General features: G+C 32.6%; 1 protein-coding gene across 2 annotated transcripts in view; it reads right to left on the reverse strand.

Moving 5' to 3' along the window:
- Positions 1-7,909: 7,909 nt before the first annotated feature.
- LOC134242872 (serine/threonine-protein kinase SBK1-like) overlaps positions 7,910-24,071 on the reverse strand; it is a 444,928-nt gene continuing 428,766 nt past the window's right edge. Inside the window, exons 1-2 of one of the 2 annotated variants that reach the window (XM_062725066.1) lie at positions 11,091-11,380; positions 7,910-9,204 (exon numbers count right to left, since the gene is read on the reverse strand). In XM_062725066.1, the coding sequence (XP_062581050.1) occupies positions 8,109-9,204; positions 11,091-11,101 (1,107 nt within the window). In that variant the 5' untranslated portion in view covers positions 11,102-11,380 and the 3' untranslated portion in view covers positions 7,910-8,108. Of the gene's footprint in view, positions 9,205-11,090; positions 11,381-24,071 lie in introns of those variants that run through there. The other variant, XM_062725067.1, reaches the window with a different exon arrangement.

Genomic DNA, 24,071 nt, shown 5'->3' on the forward strand with positions numbered 1-24,071 from the left:
ATTTTCTGAAGAGATTGTGAATGCTACTTCGTAATTTTAGCATTAAGAATAAAGAAAACTGACATAGAGCGATGATAAGGTCGATATAAATTGAGTAAATGAAATAAATAAATTAAATCAAAATATGTTAATTTCTTTTTTAACTCTCTGATGCCAAAATTCTTTTGTTTAAACAAGAGCCTGCAATAGATTGATTGTACATTGTTTAACGTCCCATTCGAGAATTTTTCACTCATACAGAAACGCACCGTATGCCGGTGAAGGGCTTCAAATTTAGACCTATACTCGGCACTCAGGGTCATCTAGCAATGAGGGTTCTTTATTGTGCCAACGCCTACCGTAACATGGGAACTAAGTTTTTAAGGTCATATCCGAAAGTATTCTCAATGTGTTTATATATTCAAAATGGTTTTGGTACAAAATATAGCTTTTGCTTTACACAAACCATTTGTATCATTTACCATGTCTTCTGTATTGCAATCCAATTGGCGACAAAAAAGTTTCTAGATCAAAGAAAAGCCTCAAATATATTCCGTTTATCCTTCCTTAATGACAACAAAAATTGTGTGTGCATCAGAGAGCGCAGTAAATTACGAAAGATATCGTGTGTTTTCTGGTAAATATAAAAATTATCTTTATTTTAACAATTAACCGAAAAATTTTAATATAATATAAAATTTTAGACTTGAAAGTAAATTATCATCGAATAGTTCGAATTCTTATACAGAATTGCAATGTTAAAGTATAACAGTTCACATAATTTTCCCCCTCTTTATTCTGTACCTTTACAGAAATCTATAGGTTTATCAAAACCGAGAACATTTTTTAACCTGTGAATTCCAGTAAAGATGGGGAAAAAACTAAATATTTAGCTGACAAGGATTGCATCTTGCAATGCATCATTATCTCCCAAGGAGTTTGATACTTTTATAATGGAGGTTACGAAGCAGAAAACGATATAAAGTCATGTTAGATAAAATCAAACTTGACTGAAGGCTACAAGACTTGTTCTGATTTCAGAGGTAAAACTAGTTCATTTTCTATAGACATCTTGTTTAATCATCTTCAATCTTATTTTATTTTAGAACACTGTTGTACAGAAATGTAGTTTAGTATACCAACTCAGAGATACTCTTGGAAATAATTTCTCTTTACTCTGCAAAGTACAAATGTAGTAGTCCATGTATGTAAGTAGATAATAACAAATCATTTTTTAAATCCAGTTTTGAGAATACCAAAACGACTAAGCACCATTTAACTTAATAATAACTTAAAAATATTTATTGATTAATGATTTGAATTCAAAGAATATAAAGAAAAGTACCTTATATTTTTGTTGTTAACCGTTATCAACTAGTCAATATCAAATGAGCCCAAAAGAAGATTCAAAGCATACTCTAAAATACATATACACAACATTAATGTAAATGCAGTGTGAAAATGCAAATATAACAGTGATCGCTAAGAAATACAAAAAATAAAACATGTCTAAAAAGGGCATAAAACCCGGAACCCAGGAAATTTCAGATGTGGAACCAGATGCCTATGAGAAGTGTTTTCCGTCGATCAGTCATACCCGCTGTGAGTCTTAAAAGTATTGATCAATTAGACGGAATATTCCTTAGCATAAAAAAACGAAGGTCTAACATTTGGTATAAAAAAATCAGGGAAAGGTGTTTGCAAACAAGGTAATTATAATGACCATAGATTTAACGAAATTCATACCTTACTTTTAAAGAGATTATTGAAATCCTTGTAACATCAACTTATTTGTAAGTATCTAAGTTTTAAAATCGAACATAATCAGAGTATACTCTGGAGTACCAAATAAGTTGGGAGACATATACGTAAACAAAATGTGCAGGATTAAACGGAATATTACTATATAAATAAGAAAAGAATACGATGGAAAAGCTGAACTCGTGTTCTGACATACAGTTTAGTTCGTCCTTATCGTTTTAGTTTGTTAAATATCCGAAAATGAGCCTATGGTGTCTTTTATTTCGAGTTCAATGGGAGCAGTGATACAAATGGAAATACATAATATATATCGTCGCCAATATATCTGAATGTAAAATTAGAGGATACAATATGTGTTTTCTTCATCTCATGAAGAAGTTTTAAAAATAAATTCTGCTTCATAGCAATATAAAACAGGTGGTCTTATAAAGAGGCACATTTAGTGCCCATTGGAACTCAATTGTTCGAAAGTCCGATTTCCAAAGATTATATAAATGTTGTAATTGACCAACTGCAACATCCTTTTTATATTACGTAAACTTCGAAGTACTTTTTTATTAGAATGAGAAAGTTTTTTTAGCAAAGTAATTTTTGATGACCTTTCACAATATATGAAAATTTCCGAGTTCGATTGTATTAAGGAAGAATTTGTCTATGATTTTTCAAAAACATTTTTCAAGTGTAATAGCTGTAAACTCGTACGTATGAAATATAGGTGTTAATATCCTTCCCTCGTCTATCTACATTTATCAAAAAGCAATCACGCTGAATTTGGAATATAAAATGTACAATATGACGTGTAATATTGAAAAAAAACTTTTCAATGTAGACAACCACAAGATTTTCTGTAACATATGTTTTCTTATGTGACTCATAAAGTACAAAACAAGATATTGTCCTTTCGTATCAGGAAGAAAGAAAGCGGGTCCAAACAAGCGTTCACTCGATCCTAGCCATCGATTTCCAACAAGAGTATTGAGGAAGGCGAAGGGAATGTAAAATCAAAGCTTAGACAATGCTGTTTAAACATTCCATCATGCATCTTGGCATCGTGTTTTATCGATTTCCATTCAATTACTGTCCCCCTCAACAAATTTACTGTAATTAACAATCAAACGAATTTGCTATTTTAGGAGAAAATAGACAAGAATGGGATTTATAAACATGTTTATCAGCAGATTACAGTGTAATGAAGAAAGGTTTTGAGACTTGAAGACAAATCTTTAATAATTTTTTCTCTCTGTTGATAGGATAATGATGACAAAAATAGCATAAATTGTCTTACTTCTTCATCATCTCATGGCGATTTATATGAGCAAATACATTCCAATTTTCTACTGGAAAGGTCATCGGTCTGTACTAATTATGAGAACTCATCAATCATTCTCAAGCTGTATTAACGAATGATTTTAGTCATAAGAGGATCTTGCAAACATGTTTAAGAGTATTTACATTTATGTTTGACGTCAAAACTCTTCTAGGAAGAGATCTCAAATGCAAATCTAACAAATAACATCACAAGCAAAACGGTTAAAATATCGATGTCGACCATTACGCAACATCTTGGCGTTTTGTAACAATTTGGCAAAAAAAGAAACGGTGCCAACTTTTCATCATTTATTTGACTTTACAGAGTTGTTAGAGCAATGTTTGTGTACTTTGCACAACCTTGACATAATATATAAAAACAGCTGTTTGGAATAATTTCAAGCCTTTTATTCTTTAATCAGCCGCTGAAGTATGTACTTACTTTTGTTTGTGGAATTTTGTTTTCGAACATTCTTCTTCTGAGAACTTCTTGTTAATTGATGACATCCCAAGTTTAAATTTCTAGAATTACCTTGCTTAACAGAGACTTCCTGATTAATTAACTTGGTTTGTCTAGTTAATTGATTACAGCCTTAACTTGAATTTGTAGAATTACCATGTTTTACGGTTTTATGTACTCATCAAGGCACGTAATTAAATCACTTCGGTTGCAAGACAAGTAAATTTTAAATCAGTTATTGTTTGTTTGTTTATTAATGTCCCTTGCAAGAATGTTGTACTAATACGAGATGTCACTAAATACCAGTAAAAAGGACTCATACTGAGACCTTTGCTCGGCAAATACGGCTATTGAGCATGAGGGTTCTATATCGTGTCAACGCCTACCGTTTTCATCAAGATCAACAAGACCTGCGACATTCACTTCTAATGCGGGTCTACTCACCTATGTTATACAAATCCTAGGTTTGACGTGGGCTTTTAAGATGGATACATAGTTTTACGGGAACGTTCGTTCGTCAATACTAATTCTGGTTCAACCGTGAGCTTTCCTCTTATTGTTGAACCCAGATTCTTTTAAACCTCAAGACACAAACACGAGTTACAAATTTTGTACTTTTATATAGAATTAGCAAGGAATATACTTTTGCATGAGCTTGGGAACTATCAGCACCGAAGGTCTGATTCCAACTGACTATCATTTTCAACAACAAATCAAACATATTGAACAAAGAGCGAGTAAAATAAAAGGATTAACAAAAGGTATATAGAAATCAAGTATCAAACAATTATTGAGCGAATGGTGACATTTTAGCAGTATGTATATAATAGAATTAAAGATGAAAGAATAAGTGTCAATAAATATAAACAGATGTCAATTAAGGAATTAGCTGTCCAATCTCTGACTATGCCTCAGGTGGGATTAAGGCTGTGCGGAATTTATATAATTTATCACATTTGCCGAAATATATGAAAAGTTTTGACAACAATTTATACAAGGTCCGAAAAGTTAATTTACACAGTAATTTAAAATAAGTTCAAAAAATGTTGTATTTTACATCGTAACACTTGCTCCGCCTTCGCGTAAAACACGTCCTCGTGTTTTGATTTTTTTCTCTCTCAATAAAACCGGCCTCTTCTTGGTCTTCCGGATCCTTGACATCTCCGGGATTGACAACGGCTTTGATTTTCTAAAAGGACCGATTCTATGTGATCTCTGTCATCCTGCAATGTTTCGATGGTCTGCAGCAGGGCCTTGTTTTGGTTCCTTGACTCTTTGCTCGTTTTCTCACCTTCAGTCAGAATTTTCATTACATACTGGTTATGTTCTTTTCCGATCTCGTTTAATTTCCTCTGCATTAAGTTCATAATCACTTTATCACCATGGGCGTCTTCTTTCAGTTTTCGAAATTTCTCACGAAGTATGTTATCATTAGAATTCCTTGATTGTTCTTGCATCTCCTTTTTCATAGCCATATTTTGATTTTCAAGTTTTTCGATTTCACATTGCGCTTTTGATAATTTGATCGCCATATTTTTCTTCTCTTTATTTGACATGCATAGTTGGATTTTAACATTTTTCAGCTCAGTTCGTAAAGTAGACGATGTGTCGCAATATAATCGAAACTGGCTGTCTCTAACGGAATTAAATGGTAATTCTCGCAGAATTCGTTTGTTTTCGAGATACTTGCTCAGTCGTTTCATGTCTCGCGCTTTCCTTTTGCGTGGAATTACTGGTTCTTTGTTTTGGGTTTTGGCGCTGCTTTCTTCATCTGTAAAACACATCCTCGAATAATGTCCAATTCTGTGACATTGGTAACACTTCTGGCTTAACGCAAAACATAAAACGTTAGGATGCACGTTTCCGCACCTTCCGCACACTGGATGCTGGCATGAAGGAAAGTTGAACTTTCTCTGTCTCCACTGCGGTCGGAAAGAATAATCCATTGCTGGTCCTAAAACGTCTGTTTCATCTGTATCTGTACTGTCAATTCTGGGGAAACTCGCTATTTAGCTCTTGTAGAGGTCCAGGATCTGACTACCACAAAATATATGTAGTAGTCCCGGGTGTCGTTACCCGGATTCTCCACCAAGTTTTACGGGAACGTTCGTTCGTCAATACTAATTCTGGTTCAACCGTGAGCTTTCCTCTTATTGTTGAACCCAGATTCTTTTAAACCTCAAGACACAAACACGAGTTACAAATTTTGTACTTTTATATAGAATTAGCAAGGAATATACTTTTGCATGAGCTTGGGAACTATCAGCACCGAAGGTCTGATTCCAACTGACTATCATTTTCAACAACAAATCAAACATATTGAACAAAGAGCGAGTAAAATAAAAGGATTAACAAAAGGTATATAGAAATCAAGTATCAAACAATTGCACAGTTAATTGAAATGTCTGAAATGAGGATTTATATCTGAGGTGAAAACAATACCCTGCAATGGACAAAACAATTTCAATTTTCCTTGTAAAATATGATCCCATACTGTAGCATCGACCTATTTCTGATGTGATAAAATTAAAGAACCTGAAGATGTTTACGCATAAAATTGACTAATATTTGCTATAATTTTTAGTTTATTAGAGGAAGAATTTTCCTATGTTTTGTAAAACTTTCTTTTTTGCCTGAAAACGTAAGTAAAGCCTATTCCTTTGAAAGCCTCTATCAATTGTTAATATAAGCATATTCACGTAATTTTTACCAACTTAATGACTTTAGAGAAGATATGCAAAATTAATACAAAAAGGAATTCACAAAAGTAATATCAAATCGTTGATAAATTTTATTTCTGTGGAATCAATTCATTTGCAGAAGGTCAGAAAGTAAAATAAAAATTACCAAAATCTATGGCATGCCAAATTCACAAAAATGAGATAAACCTAGTTTAACAATTGATAAACTAGGTTTATCGACTGTAAACTATAGTTTACAAACCGTAAACTATAGTTAACGATTCGTTAAGTATAGTTTTCATCTGTAAAACTATATTTAACGGTTGTTAACTACAGTTTACGAATGATAATCTAAGTTTATCTGTCTGTAATAAGCGTTAACAATAGATTTTGTTGATAAACATAGATTCACGTTTGTAAACTATAGTTTACAATCGTAAACTATAGTTAAGAGTTGTTAATCATAATTTCACAAATCGTGAAACTATATTTATCAGATCGTTAACTATAGTTAACGGTTTGTAAACTATAGTTTACAAATCGTGAAACTGTATTTATCAGATAATCTATGTTTTGCAATCGCAAATGATTGTTTTCAGTGTTAAGTATAGTTTACGGTTGTGAAACATAGATTATCGCGTTAACTATAGTTTACAGATGTAAAATATAGATTAACGTTGTTAACTATAGTTTACAGTCCGTAAACTATAGTTTACAACCGATAAACCTAGTTTATCGACTGTGAAACTATGTTTTGCTCATTTTTGTGAATTTGGCGTGCATAAAAATCAATTGCATCTGAATTCACATTTTAGTTCTTTTCACAGACCTATATTTTCTGTTTCTTTTTACAGCTATCTTATAACTTTGCTCTTATTTGATTCGTGTGTGTATAAACATGACTTTCTACTATTCAATGTCATTGTTAAATACTCTTTGGAATGAAAATAATTCAGGCTATACATAAATAATCATTGCCAATCAGATACGGTATCTACCTACATTGTAGTAGGTTGTATGTTTTCTGAAGTATGATACAAAAACACCCACAGACATAAGAAATAGTTCCCTTTATCGGTGAGACGATGCCAAATGAACATAATGCTGTTCAAGAATATTTTAGTCGAAAGGATGTTTGGGTTATGACTCTAGTTAAGTATATTGATATCGGAACCTCATGTTATGATTTCATAGACACATAATGATTCTAATAAAAGAAAAAAGGTACACCGTGACCATTCATGCTACAAAACATTAATTTTCATTTTTTTTTTTTTTTACATAATGACAATTTCACTTTTGTTGTTTGAAAAGTACTTTTTAATTAGTATCGATTTATTTTCTTTTGCATTGTTGCCTGACATGCAAAGTATTCGTAAAGTCATCATGTACTTTACTTTCTCTAAAAATGTCCTATATATGCCATAAAAAGGGTCTTTGATTTCTATTTCAAGTTATCAGGTGGAACAACGTAAAAAATGTTTGAGTACCGAACAGCATAACACTAATCTACCCCAGTGAAACGAGTCCCTCTTTTTTTTTTCCAACGAACAATCCCACACAAGTTCTAAAAATGCAACAGGGGCTTGGGGATATTAACAAGATCGATGAATTATTTAAAGCAATCACGAACTTTTGAAATTCTTTAAATTTCACTGTTTGATATTAGATTGGAATGCAAAGAGAATTTGATATAATCGAGTGAAAAAATATAACACAATATCGTTCATATTTTACTGATATTTCTGCAACCAGAGATCACATGTCAAGAATGATTATTGCACATTAGGCAGCTAGTATCAAGTTTTTTTTATAGCACCATTACGTGTTTCTGAAAGCACAAAGGTATCAAATGAAAGTTGCAATGACTTCATAAACAAATGTATGACACTGAATGATTTTAGCAATCCAGAATAAAGTTATAAAGCTAATAACCACTCAGAAATCCTTCGTTCTCTCAAACGTTTGTCTATGTGGGTGTCTATCCCATGATTCTGAAGAATACTTGTAAGTTGGTCCATATGGTCACTGTCCGTTGAACAAGATTCCTCTTCGTTATCACTTTCTTTTGAAGGCCTTGTCCAAGTGTCGTTTAAATATTTTCCAATTTCCTTAATGTCGCAACGCCTCTCCACTTTTGGCTCTAACATTTTCCGGAATATTCGCATCATGCGAGGAGTAAACTTTTTCCACTGGGAAGGGATTTTCGTCGTTTTTCGTCTTTGCCAGGTCACAAATTCTGTGTAATATACATCTGATGGTTCTGCATTCTCCCAGGGAAAGTTTCCAGTCATCATGCAAAACAGTAAAACACCAAATGCCCAAACATCTCCCCCGCACGACACTGTGATGTTTTCGTTTCGAACAGCTTCACATATTTCCGGCGGCGTATAGGGTATGCTTCCATTTACTTTACGAATCAGAGTTCCGTCCTTCCTGGTCATGCCGAAGTCCATTAATTTAACCCTGTTGAACCCTGATTCAAACACTAGAATGTTTTCTGGCTTGACGTCCCTATGTACAAGGTTCTCACTATGCATAAAGTCTAGAGCGGATGCCAGTTGTTTAACAATCTTTTTCACGTCGCCTTCTGCTAACCCAGTCTGCGGATGAATCATGTCAAAAAGGTCACCATAATTAGCATACTCCTGGGCAAATACGTATGCTGTTTTCGTTTCAAACGCCACATTGTATGTATCTACAATGTTCATGTGAGGTGAAAGAAAATAACTAAAGTTGAATTCTCGTTGGAAGTCTCGGAGCTTCACACTCGTCTTCGAGAGTACTTTCAATGCAACGTTTGTTCCCGTGTCTTTGCATTTGGCAAGTACTACTTTTCCATACGTTCCTTTTCCTAGTTCCTTGATAACATCGTAATGCTCTTTCAGGGATAAATTTAGAAGGTTCTCGGAAGTACTGCATCTTGGAGATTTTCGCACATTCATTAAATTTTGTTGATCTTCTTCTGGAGAAATTAAATTATTTTCCATTTTTCCGTTAGACGGATCTGCTTTTCTGCAACGAGAAAACGGAACAAAATATGATAATGATTAAGCATTTATGCATTAAAGAAACGCACCATCGCTAAAACATTCCTAACTAATCTAATAATCAGATAATGTACTTTAAATATAAAGTAAAGGCTTTATGATAAAACCAGTGGGCTTTGTACGGGAGAAAATCAATGCACTGCAACTTATTTATAGAAATCTAAGTAATTTTCAAAATCCAATTGATTGATTTAAGATTTCTGGTGGTAGATAGTGAAATATGTCACCCTTGAGGAATGTTAACCAATGCGATATAATAATATATGGGTAATGCAAATATTACCCGATGACCAAATATGTAGAGCGCCTTTATTTTAAATGTCCATTATTGAAAATAGAAAGCTATTGTTGACAATATACGACTATTTATGGACACAATTGAAAATTTGAATAGGAAAGCTTTTGTTCAAGGTTTTCTTTAAACTTCAATATCGCATAAAGCTTATGCAATTGGATATTCGATATTATTATCGAGTTAATTCCACACATGTTTTGTATATTTCTTGATTTGCAAGTTAGATCCTTTTCATTTTTTATACAAATAAATATATGACCAACCGATAAGAAAATAAACAAGCTATGAAAAGTTAATACGAGGGAGGCCTGATTGTATATTTCAATTCTTCTGAAGAACTTTTGAACTTAATTTTGGGGGTCAATGCTATTTTGTATGTCGAAAGTAAGCAAGAAAAAACGGTCAGTTCTAATTTTAGAAATCTGGAACAGGGCACCTGTTTATGTAAGAATTCTTCAAACAGTTGACTGTCGATTAGATAGTGGTATCTTTAACTTCTCAACCTATACATAAAATTTCTGAAAAAGCCTTCTTCCAAAAATCTGAATATTTTTTCGTAAAGGATTGTAAACATTTTTTGGCATCCTCGAGGGATGCGCTGATGTTTTATTCATTTCCTTTAATCAGGTTACGATATGAGATCCTGGAGCAACCGCAGATATCTAAACTATTTGCGCTCACACTGAGAGTTTGTCTGAAGATTAATTCTACAATTTGCTGGAAATTACAGGATATTCCAAAAATAGATATTTTTTCACTAAATTTTAATCAGTTGTACTTTCATTTTCTTAACATATTGCGATAATTTCAACTATTTTCCACAACAAAGTTCCTACCGAGGAGTATATTTCAGTAGAATTTGTTCATTGCAATATCAAAATAAAAATTTGAAAAGAAAAGAAATCTGAAATTTTTTTGGTGCAGTATTAAGATTATTAAAATTTTCAAAAGTAACAAGAAAATCTCTTACATGAAATTATAGAACTTTTCCTTCCCATGCAGAGGTACAACTCTCTTTTCAATGTCACAATAAAATGCACAGTTTGGAATGTGATAAGAGATTACATGATGCCAATATACTCCCTCTTCTTCATTCCATTAAACTGAATCTTACTAGAGTTATTCTCTCCGTCGGTGAGAATTACAAATATTTACAACAGTACAATTAACTAAATGTCTGTTTCTACGTCAAATGGTGTGTTCAGGTACACGCCGACATTTCCTGGATTCCCTTTTGAAGAGCTTGGGTTATTGTTTTATAATGAGTATCATATTATAAACGAATCCTTGGAATATACGTCAATTAAAAAGGGCGAACAGGAAAAGAGTGAAGAGAAAAATTTCTTATCTCTGTGTCTGATTGCAACAATCGACATTCTTCAAGAGCATACAAATTTTAATAACTTTTCAATAGTACAAGGCGATATTTTCTTCAGGAGTAATTATTTTCAATTACAATATCTCTTTTCCATTTGTAAAATGTGAAGAAATAATATTGAAAGAAAAATGTTTAACGTTTCAGAAATTTTATCTGGAACTCGTAAAATGCAACTCACCTTTCTTTCATGTAAACAATTTCCAAAGTGACTCGACGAAAGCGTCAATCCATTTACAAGAAATCACACTACGGAAGTTGTTGCCGACTCAAGAACACGCTCTTTCAGTCAGTTTTCATCAGTTGTAAAATAAAGCAAAACAGACGATCGCGTGTACAAATTAATACCCGCCAGAAAAAGGAACTAAGAATGCAGGCGAATTGCTATCAGAAGATCCGCGAGTCAGAAAGCGACATTTATACGAAATCTTTTTATACACCAAGATATTAGCAACTGGCTGTTGTTGCTGCATATCACATACCACGAGCTTTCTTTCCTCCCAATATAGACTAATCATTTACTTTAAATAAGTCTCGGTGCGATGACGTCGGATTACTAGTGCATGAAAACGAATAATCGGAATTGCTTTCTAATCCGTCCTCTGCATGGAGACCAGACTGAGTTTGCAGGAAACCGCTCCGGAATTTTGATTTTCTTTGGAGCGGACAGCGACAAGATTTTTTGATTGATAGTCCATAAAACCATAGACTGCTTTTAGAACAATCTCTAGCAGAAATTGCCGGACAGCGACTTTCCATTATCCTGAAATCAATGCTCCAAAATGGCCTAGCCCTATTTAGAACATTTTATTTCCGGTCCAGCCGATGTAGTTTTATCTTGTAGTAGGCAGCTTTAAGTATCAATTTCTGAATTATTATTTCATGGCAGTTTCATAGAAATGTAACAAGGATGTTGAAAACCTACACAGAAATTAAACTCTTATAAAGGGATTTTATTGTAAAAACGGATTCGATCCTCGAAAACACCTTATATTATTGATAATCAGAAATCATATTTAATGCTAGAATTGTAACAGTAACTGATTTGAAAAAAAATTGCAGTTATTATACACAAGAAGTCTCGTAATGTTAGGTGCTATAATAAACACGATAAGTGTTTTTTTTCTGTTGTTTATGTTAAATATGCATTTAAGGATGTCTCAATGTGTCTGTATATTATCTTAGCTTTTAGTTATTGATTTTAAGTGCATTTATGATTTACTAGTATAATATTAATTTTTTAACAAAATATTTTGTTTTATTTTAGTTACATGTTTTATTATAAAAGAAAGATAATTCGTTGTTCTAAATGTAATTCACCAAAATGAAAGTAGCTGCATGGAAGATTTTCATTTCTTTCGGACAGGAGTCGTTGAATATTGAATAAAAAGGATAAATTTAACATACAATTTATTAGTTTGTTTGAGTGTAATTATGTCCTAGAATATTCGTAAAAAAGCAAACACGTTCATTGTAAGAATTATCAGACTTTATCTAATTAATGCATCATCTACTTACGTTAGGGTTTCAATGTAGCTCTTCAGTGTTCAATCATCTGTAAGCATGTTATTTTCTTTTCACGCCCTTCCACCTAACTTATAGCTGAAAATATCAAGACAAGTGATCAATCTGAACTTCATATTTATAATTATGTTACACTTTACGCACTGATTAATATGATTATAATTAAGGAACAATCGGCACCCGATCCCACTTCTGATGTTTTGGAGGTCCGTGTTTGCTCGGCTCCTTTTTTGCCTTGTTTTATGGACTTTTGAGCCTGAATACTGTTCGTTATCTCCATATATTTCATAAATAAAAACAGGCAATGTCTTTGATGCTATAATTACATATAGGAATACTAGTATATACTTTACAATAGAAAACAGATTCTGTTCACAGTTATGTCCTTTCAATATTTTTCAAAATAAATTATAAAAAGGGAAACAAAGATAATTTAACAATTTGTGTCCCCTCAAAAATGTCTAATGACCTTATTTCTTTCTTCTAAGATTGGTTTGACCTGGTTGCGAGTCAGTTAAGTTATGAGTTGACATAATACACTTCAGAGTGTTCGATTGAGTCTCTGAATGTGCAGAGTGTTGATGATATACATGTATAAGTGTTAATCTTTGAATCATGGATTTAATAAAATAATGTTGAATGATACTTTAAGCTAATCCTTGAATCATGAATTTATTAAAATATATTCCTCGATAAAGAAAAGTACATTTATTTATTAGTATTTTATCTTTTATATTGTTTTTCATTCAAATGTCTTGAATTTGTTATTTGAGGATGGTTGCAAATCAATTTAATTTAAGCGTATCTGTTCCCTTGAATTTACCCTTTTTTCTTTATTCTAATATATAAACATACCCTTTGCTATGGCTATTCTTGCCCCCTAGGAACAGAAATTTAACATGTTTTATTCATTCACAAAAGTTTTTTCCACCATTTAAAAAGGATGTTGATAAATTTTAACTAATTTTTAGCATATACATATATCTCTTCGTTTCTTTTTAAGATCGATTACTGTTAGTTATCTCCGCCCTTTTTCATTGATTGTATAAACTTGAATCATCTAACCCTAGGGGTATTTTCTGGTTTGGTTGAAATGTTTCTGAAGAGGAAAAAATTTCATTGAAAATATAACACTTTCAATGAGTTTTTTTTTTCCCTTAAATTTTGGGATTATTTAGGCATCCGGCTTTTATTGTACGTATATGTAACAATGGTGATAAAAACATATCACTAAAATTAACTTCTGTTTTCCAACAATATTACACATAGTAAAGATATTTGTAACTATGTAATTACATGAGATGCATGCCTTCAACTCAACATTTCAGTATATATCGGCCACATTTTATCAACTAACAATAATTACATTCATTCATATGTCGACTCAATATATCCCAGTGAACTTGTAATGAAACAATGCAGCAGAACCTGACACACCCGTTTTAAATTTGAATAATTTACAAGAAAAAGACATTAATAGTCATATAACAACAAGACTTTATGTTAAAAGTGCTGACTGAAATTTTTCTATCGTCCATTTCTCCGAATTGTGTAGCAGTTACCGTATAGCGGGTTTTGCTGCTCAAAGGTATGCCAATACGCTTTGCGTGATTTATTTTAGCGGACACAGGGTTTCAGCTCTTTGCAAATGAACACTTAGAAGAGTGCTGAATATTTTATCGATTAAAAATCGGGTTACCATAAGATCGCCAAATCAGCCATAATTAACACCCCGCTAAAATAACCCGCTATCTGGTACAGTGCATCAACTACTTATGGGATTATATCTCCTAGTTGATTTGATGCGCAAGTGCATGCTCTACATACATGTATGGACAATTTCTAAAAGGAGGAAAGCTGGTTGATGAAACAAATATATGGATTTTTCATTAGCGGGTGTGACCGATCGACAGAGTATGCTTACTCCTCCACGGCACCTAATCATGTTTAAGAGATCTGCGTTTGCCCTGCTTCTGCTTTGTATTAATGAAATGGACGTATGCTTGAATACTGCTTCATTATCTCCATATTTCAGGTAGCATTCCAATATATCTACGATATATAGTGTAATTTCCGATGAAACTCTTGAGCTAGACTTGACTTGTTGCTTCAAAAGCCAAGTAAACCATAACCTGAGTCTTGGTGACGAGTTGACTTCCTTTGTTTGATTATGATTTGCATTATCGGGGTAAGGTTGACTCAAACCCCGTCCTCCAAAAACCTTACTCATACTCAATATCTATATACAAATTAGAAAGCAGAGTGTTGTTTTGGATTACGGAGTTAGAGTTTTGAGCTCTCACTACATACTCAGAAAGTTTTATAATTACGACTCAGTCAGAATACAGGTTGACATGACACTTTTGTGCAGCATAAAAAGATATTTGAACCATGAAACAAACTTGATAAAATTCGCTCTTCCTCGAAGAATCTTGCATTTACTTACTTCATTTTAACTTTTATATAATTATTCATCAATAATTTATATATTTGTTCATTTATAAATATATACTTTTTATTCCTTGATTCATTATTTTTGAAAAAAGAAGACGTTGTTGGTTTGACATGCTAACACTCTACCTATGTCACTCGACTGATAAGGTTGTTGACTTCCTCATTCATAGCTATATAATTATTTTTCTTACCAGCGTGCCATTATACTCTGTGGAGTTAGATGTTGCGTATTTCTTTCTGTCTGCCATCAGCATTCGTGCTGTCGCATCTCCGTTTCTCAAAGAAAAGGATTCACCATGGGAATGGAATAATTGATTTGTGAAGATTAAAAAAAATATTTTAAAAAGCTTTCGTCAAGCTCATGCATTTTTTTAATGTTCTTTAATATTTTTTTATTTTATTTTTTAAGTCATACCTTTTCTGAATACAGGCAATTGCGAATGTAGATCATATTATTTTCATCACGGGTTGCTCTCATATGTCTAATATCTAGTGCAGAAATGCAAAAGAATAATAAACATTACTTCAAATCAATTATAAAAAAGTGACTTTATGGCAAGGAAATTCTTATTTACAATGCTTTCATTGGGTTATATGATGTAATAAGATTAAAATCAATAAATGTTGTAGTATCGCAATTTTTCCAGGATATGAAATGCTAACTTTTTTGGTATGCCTATTTAAGTATATTATAGAATTAAAGTGCGTGCGGTAGGCCATAGGGTATATTGAATATATTTGTTGATTTAGCACTAGCAGCGCCTCTATTGGTCATTGCATTTTATACAGATCAAAGAGAAGTAAAGCTCTGCGTGTTACATTAAGCTATTTTAAGTCACAATATAGAGTTTTTTTTTCGTTTTCACTGCATATCCCACATCAGTCGCGAGTTTGTTAAAAGATCATTCTCAGTCATCAATCGTTGAGCAATTAGCATGTCTGCAATTTCCTTTTAGAGTCTTTAGATAAAGTATATTTGACTGCATTGAAAGAAACACATCAAAGACTTCATAGAAATTATCGGCTGCACCTAAAAGTACTCAATGTGAGATACACATGAAATGAATTGTGTAGAAAACTTGAGTTAATTATTTGTACCTGATGTTGGAGGGACCAAACGCTTCTTTAATGTTTGTAAAAATGAAAGTAGAATTTTTTCCCAGACTTTGTAAATTAGTGGTAATGAGTGTGAAGAAAATTAAAAGCAGTCTGTTTGTTACTTTATATATCTCTAGAATTATTTGTGTGTATAGTTTTTGTGTGCATGATTAATAAATTGTATATGTTTTCATTTATAATCTTTAATCTGTCAATGTGTTTTAAGACAAAAACTTTGTGATATCGTAATAACTAAGCACTAGAGGTACTGTGAGCATATATATATCCCCCACTCCCAGTGATTATAATGGCAAAGTCCATATTTTACTCTTAGAGATCCGAAATAAGTGTCAGATTAAAAAGTAAAATAGGAGGTCACAATGGCATAAAGTAATAAAGAAACTTTAAAATTAAAATTAAATTTTAATCATTGGTAAAGGAGGAGTTGCGGATAAGAGAAACCCTTCAATATTATAGAAAAAGGTCAATGTTTTGCTGTGGGAAACCCTCAAGATATTTCCGATCAAAACGTAAAATAGAAGATGCACAATGGCACTATGTATCAATGACTCTGTGAAAGTCTCATTAAATTTCATTCAGTGGTTTAAGAGCTATTGCGGATAACAGATGGGTATCCCAAAGCGTAATTAACGACAAGCATACAGACGGACGGACATCACTATATACCCTCCCACTTTTCAAGCGGGGGTATAAATACATATCCCCACTATAGTGACTAGTGACTTGATTTTCTAGAACAGAATTGACTCAGTAATTAAAGCTCCAGATTCACCAGCCCAGATCTGAGATTCAAATTCAGCCATTTTGTTGAATTTATCGGTAACAGTAAAAACAAAATTAACAACATGACAACTATATGACTATTTTATGATTTGCTTTTTTCATACGAAACCTGGCCTCCCTACCATGTTCATTATTTCAAGCAAGTTATGCAAGATGTAATATAACTAATGAGGTTTCAATTATTAAGATAAATAATAATAGCCCTACCTTTCATGAAGGATATGGAGATAACGAACAGTATTCAATATCAAAGTCCATAAAACAATACAAAATAGGAGCAGAGCAAACACGGACTTCCAAAACATTTGAAGTGGGATCAGGTGTCATGGAAGAGTGAGCATCCCCTGGCGACCGGTCAAATCCGCCGTGAGTTCCTTGTCATGATCGGGAAATAACGGAAAAATCCGCCGTCATTTAAGCGTATAAATAATGGATTAACAATAAGTATGAAAAACGTGAGTCAGCGTTTGACTCAACGCGAATAATAAATTGTATTTGCTGACAAGGTCATTGTATCGGCCATAGAACTAACGAAATGATGACTTTAAACGAGACAGCTGATATTCTTGTTTCATCAACTTGTTTGTCAATAATTTACCTCGTTTTAGAAATTGTTCATACGTAGAGCATGCTCTAGCGTATCGAATCAACTGAGATATATAAACTCCGTATGCAGATGATGATAATCCATATGATTAAAATGGCAAAGTTCATGTTCTGCTAAGGGAGACCCAAAATAAGTGCCGGAATGGTAAAGAGTTGCACAATGTGCAATAGCACAACTATATGTAACAAAGAATCTGTGAAAGTATTGTCGATTTTTATTCAAAGGTGTAGGAGGAGTTGCGGACAAGAGATGGGTAACCATCAATACCATAGAAATAATGGCAAAGTTTATGTTTTACCATGGAAAACCCTAAATTGTGTCCGATCAAAAAGTAAAATAGAATCTAAAAATGGCACTATGCAACAAACATTCTGTGAAAATCTCATCAAATTTCATTCAATGGATGGTTTGCAAGGGACTTTCATAGAATCGTTGTTACATGGTGCAATGTGCTTCTCCCATTTTACTTTTTGATCTGAAACATGTACATATTTCGGGTTTCCCAAAGCAAAACATGGACAACTACCATTCTTTCTTTAATATTGAGTATTTCCCATCTCTTATCCGGAAGTCCTTATACACCACAGAAGAAAATTGAAAGATACTTTCAGATTCTTTCTGACAAAGCGGCATTGTGCAGCTCTTTTTCTTATTGATCTGACACTTATTACAGGTCTTTCATAGCCAAATATGGACTTTTCCATCATAATCAAACGGGAGGCGAGGGTGTCATTTTCAGAGCATATAGTGCTTACAGTACCTCTAGTTTCAGCTAATTTGGTTGCAAATGATGTAACTAATAAATTTCTTTAAAATATATATACAGCTATATTTATATTAATACTAGTATGTCAACCTTCTATGACGTTCAAAATTTAACCTCCCTGCAGCCATCCTTATTAATCTATGTAATTTTATATCACTTAAAGTTCCATTATTATGAAACTTTGAATGAAAAAAAATAAAATCTGTGTGCGGTTAAACTTATTCATATTACTCATAAAAATATTTATTATTTCAGATGTTTTTAATAATAGTTTGCATTATCTGACCTTAATGTTTAATTAACTACACAGTACATGTGTTTTGAAGAAGAAAAGTCCCTTTACATAACATAATCTCAGGAAATAATGGAATTTCTTGGAAATTCCAATTTTTACGGGAATCATCTTTGAAAATGCCAGCTAAGTAGTCTTCCGTATTGTTATTCTTTTATTATGGTGTCCTATTTTAGATGGCTTTCTCCAGACTGTTTGTTTTTATAGACAATTCGTTTTCTAAAGTTACATAAGGTTCGGATTCCATTTAAGAATTCCCAGTCTATTTTAAACAAGACTTTATTGGATAGGATTGGCAACAGAATGTTAAAGAACAATCGATTTTTTTAGGAAAATTATTGACAGACGGTGACTTTTTTCGCTGTGAGCAATTATTCTGTTATCTGGGACTTCGTTGTTCGAGTTCTTATTACCTTCGAGGGGAATGGTCACAAGTGTTTTATGAGCTTGGTTATAACGTTGTGCTCAACTGTCACAAAACACTTTTAAGCTAGTGAAGCTTCTTTATGTTATTTCATACTTAAGCTTTTGATATTTGTACATATGTTATAAATTAAATGATGAAACTTCGTAAAATGTAATAAAATAGCAAGAATGCTTTGTAAAAATCGTATAAAATTTACAACATTATTCATACCATACTCCATTTATCTTAAAATTAACATAAAGTCGCTATCTACTGCTCATTAAAACAAGAATTTAAAATTTCTTTTTCGTTGCAGCTTTGTTATAGATTTTTTTTTCAATATTTACATGTTATACAAAACTGTGCACAGAATTAAACAATCTGTGTGATAAGTTATATTGAAATCAGAAAAACTGTAAAAGTAGCATTTTAAAGGAATTGAAAATTCTACTTTTAGTAACCATACGTTACATGTACATGAATTAATGTCTTTGAGTTTACTTGTGAAATATAAATGCTGACATACAAGAACTGCAATAAAAACACATTGACATTTGCATTTTGTGTTGAGTACGGATTTATTTGGCATGATTTGAGCTCGTATCGACGATTTCCAAGGAAATTAGTTTGGTAATCACATGGTTCAGTGACGTCATATACGCCACGACCCCAGACCATCATTGCTTAATTCCGAGGACATCAACTTTAGGTGTGGCGAACGTATCGACTTACAATAATGTTTTACTTTTTGCCGTGTTGAAAATTGTATACGTCATAATATTTTAGTAACTTATGTCTAAAAGTAAGGCGAAAAAAAGGATAGTTTGATATAGCCGGATATGAATGGAGCTAGGAGCATAAAAAATCGAACAGGTGGAGATAAGAACGGGTCAGACATGCATTTGTCACTATCGAAACTGAGAAATGAGTCAAAATTTACTCGAGACAAACACAAAATCAGTTCTCCTTTATTGATCTGAAACTTGAAAACTGGTGAAGCAGACTTTAAGGGCTCGTAATTGCAAGTATGATCTGAGTAAATATCAAATGCAGAGCTACGAAGAAGAACACCAAACACCTCTAACAAATACGCAAGCAAACAGCAAAATGGCACTGAATGAATCGGAAATATATCCTTGGTAGACCATAGATTAACATGAAAAGACACACCCAGACCCCTAGAAGAATAAATATGGAGACACAAAGTAGGGCTTAGAGATTTGAAAAGTCAAACATGTTGCCTAGGACGAAAATGAATAGAGAGCATTGTTTTACTTTTTTGAGAAGTTTTGTACCCCTGGAATAAGTGAGATTCTCTATGTTGCACTAAAGAAATCATCAAAAGGATAACGAGATCGAGTCTATAAAAAATTAAATCTGTGAACAGACGAAAAAACACCTGCCACTGGAAATACTACAGGTGGAATCAGGTTCCAAGGAGGAGTAAGCATGCCCTGTTGAATGGTCATATCTGTTGTGGGTCTTATGTATTGATTAGGTAAAAAATGCATTCCATAGTCAAATTTAGCATAAAAGCAAAGGTCTACTATACGCATGAAACATGACAGCCAAAATACGACTCATTGATAGGTTATAGTTGTTAACTAGGTCATTTAAACATCATTCAATTTACGAAATGCTGGCTTTAAACGAGGCTGTTGAAATCTCCGTAACATCCACTTATCTGTGAGTAGCTTGCCTCCCTTTGAAATTCCATCCTGGTCAAAGCATGCTCTTTAAAAGTATTGTGGGGGATTTATGTATAGGCATTATTACATGTAGTAGTATTATATTTTACTACATAAATAATTAATGGAAGATGACGATGGAAAAGCAAAATTCAGCCCGTTTGTTATATAATTTACTTGTAAGCTGGTCCTTTTCGTCAGTAAAACATCCAAAAATGTTTGCAGTTGTGAATGACTCAGTGGTGTCTTTTATTTCAAGTTCACTGGGATATATCAAGATGAAATATGAATGGAAATAGTTCATAAAACGCCCCAATATACCTGAATGTCAAGTTGAAGGCCACAACAATGTTTTTCTTCTTACATGTATGCACAAGATTTTGAAAAAAACCCTCTTCTTCACAGGAAAAGGAAATCGGTTATTAAAGTAGCACAATGAGTGCCCATCGGTATTCCAAGTTTGTTGAAAGACTTGGTCATTGAAGAACTACATAAATCTTGTCAACGAGGAATTCCTGTATCCTTTTAATATTAATCCTGAGTACTTGTGTGTTTGATTCGGTATAACATAACTTTTGACCTCAAACATTGTTCTTACTTAATCTATATACTGAAGAGAAACAAATCAAAGGCAAAATGGAACTGTGCTCACTAAATGATATCCCTGACTTCCATATAATAAAAATGGCAAAGTCCATGTTTTAATTTGGGGGACCCAAAATAAGTGTCAGAGAAGATATGCGCAACTGCATCATGCAGTAAAATATCTGTGAAAGAATCATTTAATTTTATTCAGTGGTATAGGAGGAGTTGCGGATAAGAGATGGGTATCCCAAAGCATAACAGACGGACGGACTACAGACAGCTAGACGGACATTCCTGATCACTATATAACCTCCCACTTACCAAGCGGGGGTATAAAAATTACAATATCTTTTTATGCAATAAAAGGAATAGAGAAAAACAATGCGAGAAAAAACATGCACGTACATGTACAACAGCACATGTACATGCATTAACATTTTCATGGGAAGAAAATCAGTATTAGTTGAAAATAAAATATTTGAACAGTTGAAACGGAAATTTTTTATTGACATATATTTGAATTGAGAGTTTAATTCTTTTTATTGTGATACTGGTTATATTTTCATGTTATTTTAAGATCGAGGAACAAGATAGAGAGAAGGAATAATGGTCTAGATATTATACATGTACATACCCGTCTGAAAAGCGGGGGTACACATGTACGTGTATAGAGTGATGGCGGGGGAGTCCATCTATCTGTTCGTCCATCCGTCTGCTCGTATTATAATTTGCGGTACCCATGTCTCTGCTTAAAATTGGATGAACCCTTCACGGAATTTTCATTCCATAGCACGTGTTATTGTACAACTTTTACGTTTTGGGACAGATATTTGAGTGCTGCAAAAGTAAACATCTTTAGGTCTATGTTGTAAGCCATAAAATTGATTTTCGAAAAGAGTAAGCTTTTCTACATCCTTTAAACTTTTTTTTTAAATTTGAATAAAGTGCTATTGTTGTTGATGAAAATAAAGATTGGAAATAATTAGTAAATTTTTCGATCATTGAAGACAGGCGAACAATGCGAGCAAAATGCTTAATATGTGACAAGAACTAAATTTAAAAGAAAATTATGACTTTTTTGGAATGTTTAATTTTTTGAAAGATTAATTTACATCATACACTAAACTCAAAAAGATTGAAATACATGTAGTTTGTCTATGAAATACTCAAATAGTATGCACATAAACCAAAATGGTCAAAATTGATCGTTTTTTCTGACTTGATCGATTTTTTTTTTCTTCTTCGGAGTGGGTCTTTGCTTCATTTTATTCTCTTCAAGACATTTTCAGTTTTCCAAAAAAATATATATATTAGAATCCCATTTTACCAAGGATCAAATCACAAACATAATTAAATGCTGCTATTTGATTTCAGCTGTGTTGTGTATATGAATGAACAAATTTAAGATTCAACAAATATTTGAATGTTTTTTTTTTCTTCTTCTTTATCATTTTCCAATTTTTTTTTTCTTGTTTATTATATAAACTATTAATATATTAATGTACTGTAAAGTGCTTTGAGTAGCATTTATGCTAGAAAAGCGCTATATAAAAACAATCATTATAAAAACAATCATTATTGTTTTTCTAAAGGGTGTTAAGAAAGTTCATTCCATATTTTCTTTTATTTTCGAAAAGGAATATGATGAGAAGATATTTACAATTGGTGATATTTCATGTTTAGAGTCCATTCTTGCTACTGATATGGTTTTAACTGTCTTTTGTTAAATCAGTTAGGGGAGAGCAGGTATTAAATCAGGTGATGTCTGTGCAGAAAAATTAGGGATGACGCATATTTGTGACAAACATTAAGCACACATGTCAATACATCCTTTCAAACACTATGCAAAAATTATCATGTCAGTGAAAAATTTCAAAATGACAGGCCTATTCTTTTGAACAGTGATTTTTCATTCTTATACCTTTACTCATCAGCTTGTATGATGCAAGATAAGCTATGAAGAAAGAAAAGTAAATTACCCTATATTATCACTCAAAATGACCAGCATTTCTGTCATTCGGGTGCTTTAAAGATGTTAAATATATGTTTTCAGCTGTGTTTTGTAAATGAATTGCTATAAATCTAAAACACACTCTTGTGAATTTTGTCAGACTTGAAAACTCATCTCATTAGTTAAGCACTACTTTGAAATTTTTGAAAATATTTCATCATGGAACGTACGAACTTTCTTAACACCCCTTATATGTTTTCAGGTTGTAATAACCGAAAAACTATAATAGATGTGATTTTTAAATTTGGTTGTATAACTTTGATAAATATAAGGATAAAATCTTTCAAAAATTCTGTAAAAATTCTGATTTTTTCTACTTTATTTCAAGCATTTCAATGCGTGAATGATAATACATGTATAAGGAAATATGGTTGACAGAGTTATCCCTCAAATAACTTGGGTTTTATAAACTTAATTTTAAGCAACACAATGTTAGTTAATAATTTGGGTTTTGCTCTGCTTATTAAAGACCTGAAGAAGCTATGGCAATAATAAGGTGCCCTTAGTCAGTCCGTCTGTCTGTCTGTTAATATTTTTTTCAAAATGTATTTCCTCTATAATTTTTTTTAAATTTTTTTTTAACAAAAGTATGCTTCACTATGTTTCATAATTCTTTGAATCGGTTTTAAATTTCAATGATGTTTGCTTTATTTTGGTTCCTTTTTTTTTTTCTTGCTTGTGAAGTTAACTTTTTTTGTCTCGCCGGGGCTGCCCTCTTCAAAACCGATGCTATGTCACTGTACTAACGTTGGTATAGGTCCCTTGCTGTATTATAGTGTATGTTTAATTTAGACGATATTTACATGTACATGTATGTATGTCAAACTATGTCTACACAAAATGATATAAGACATTACAAATTATTTATTATTAGCACATGTGAATATATTTATTCCGGGTTCAACATATGTAGGGTCACTAAGATAT

Source organism: Saccostrea cucullata, unplaced genomic scaffold (genome assembly GCF_032062105.1).
Source record: "Saccostrea cucullata isolate Sc308-1 unplaced genomic scaffold, CSIRO_AGI_Scuc_v1 ctg191, whole genome shotgun sequence".
Classification (NCBI taxonomy): domain Eukaryota; kingdom Metazoa; phylum Mollusca; class Bivalvia; order Ostreida; family Ostreidae; genus Saccostrea; species Saccostrea cuccullata.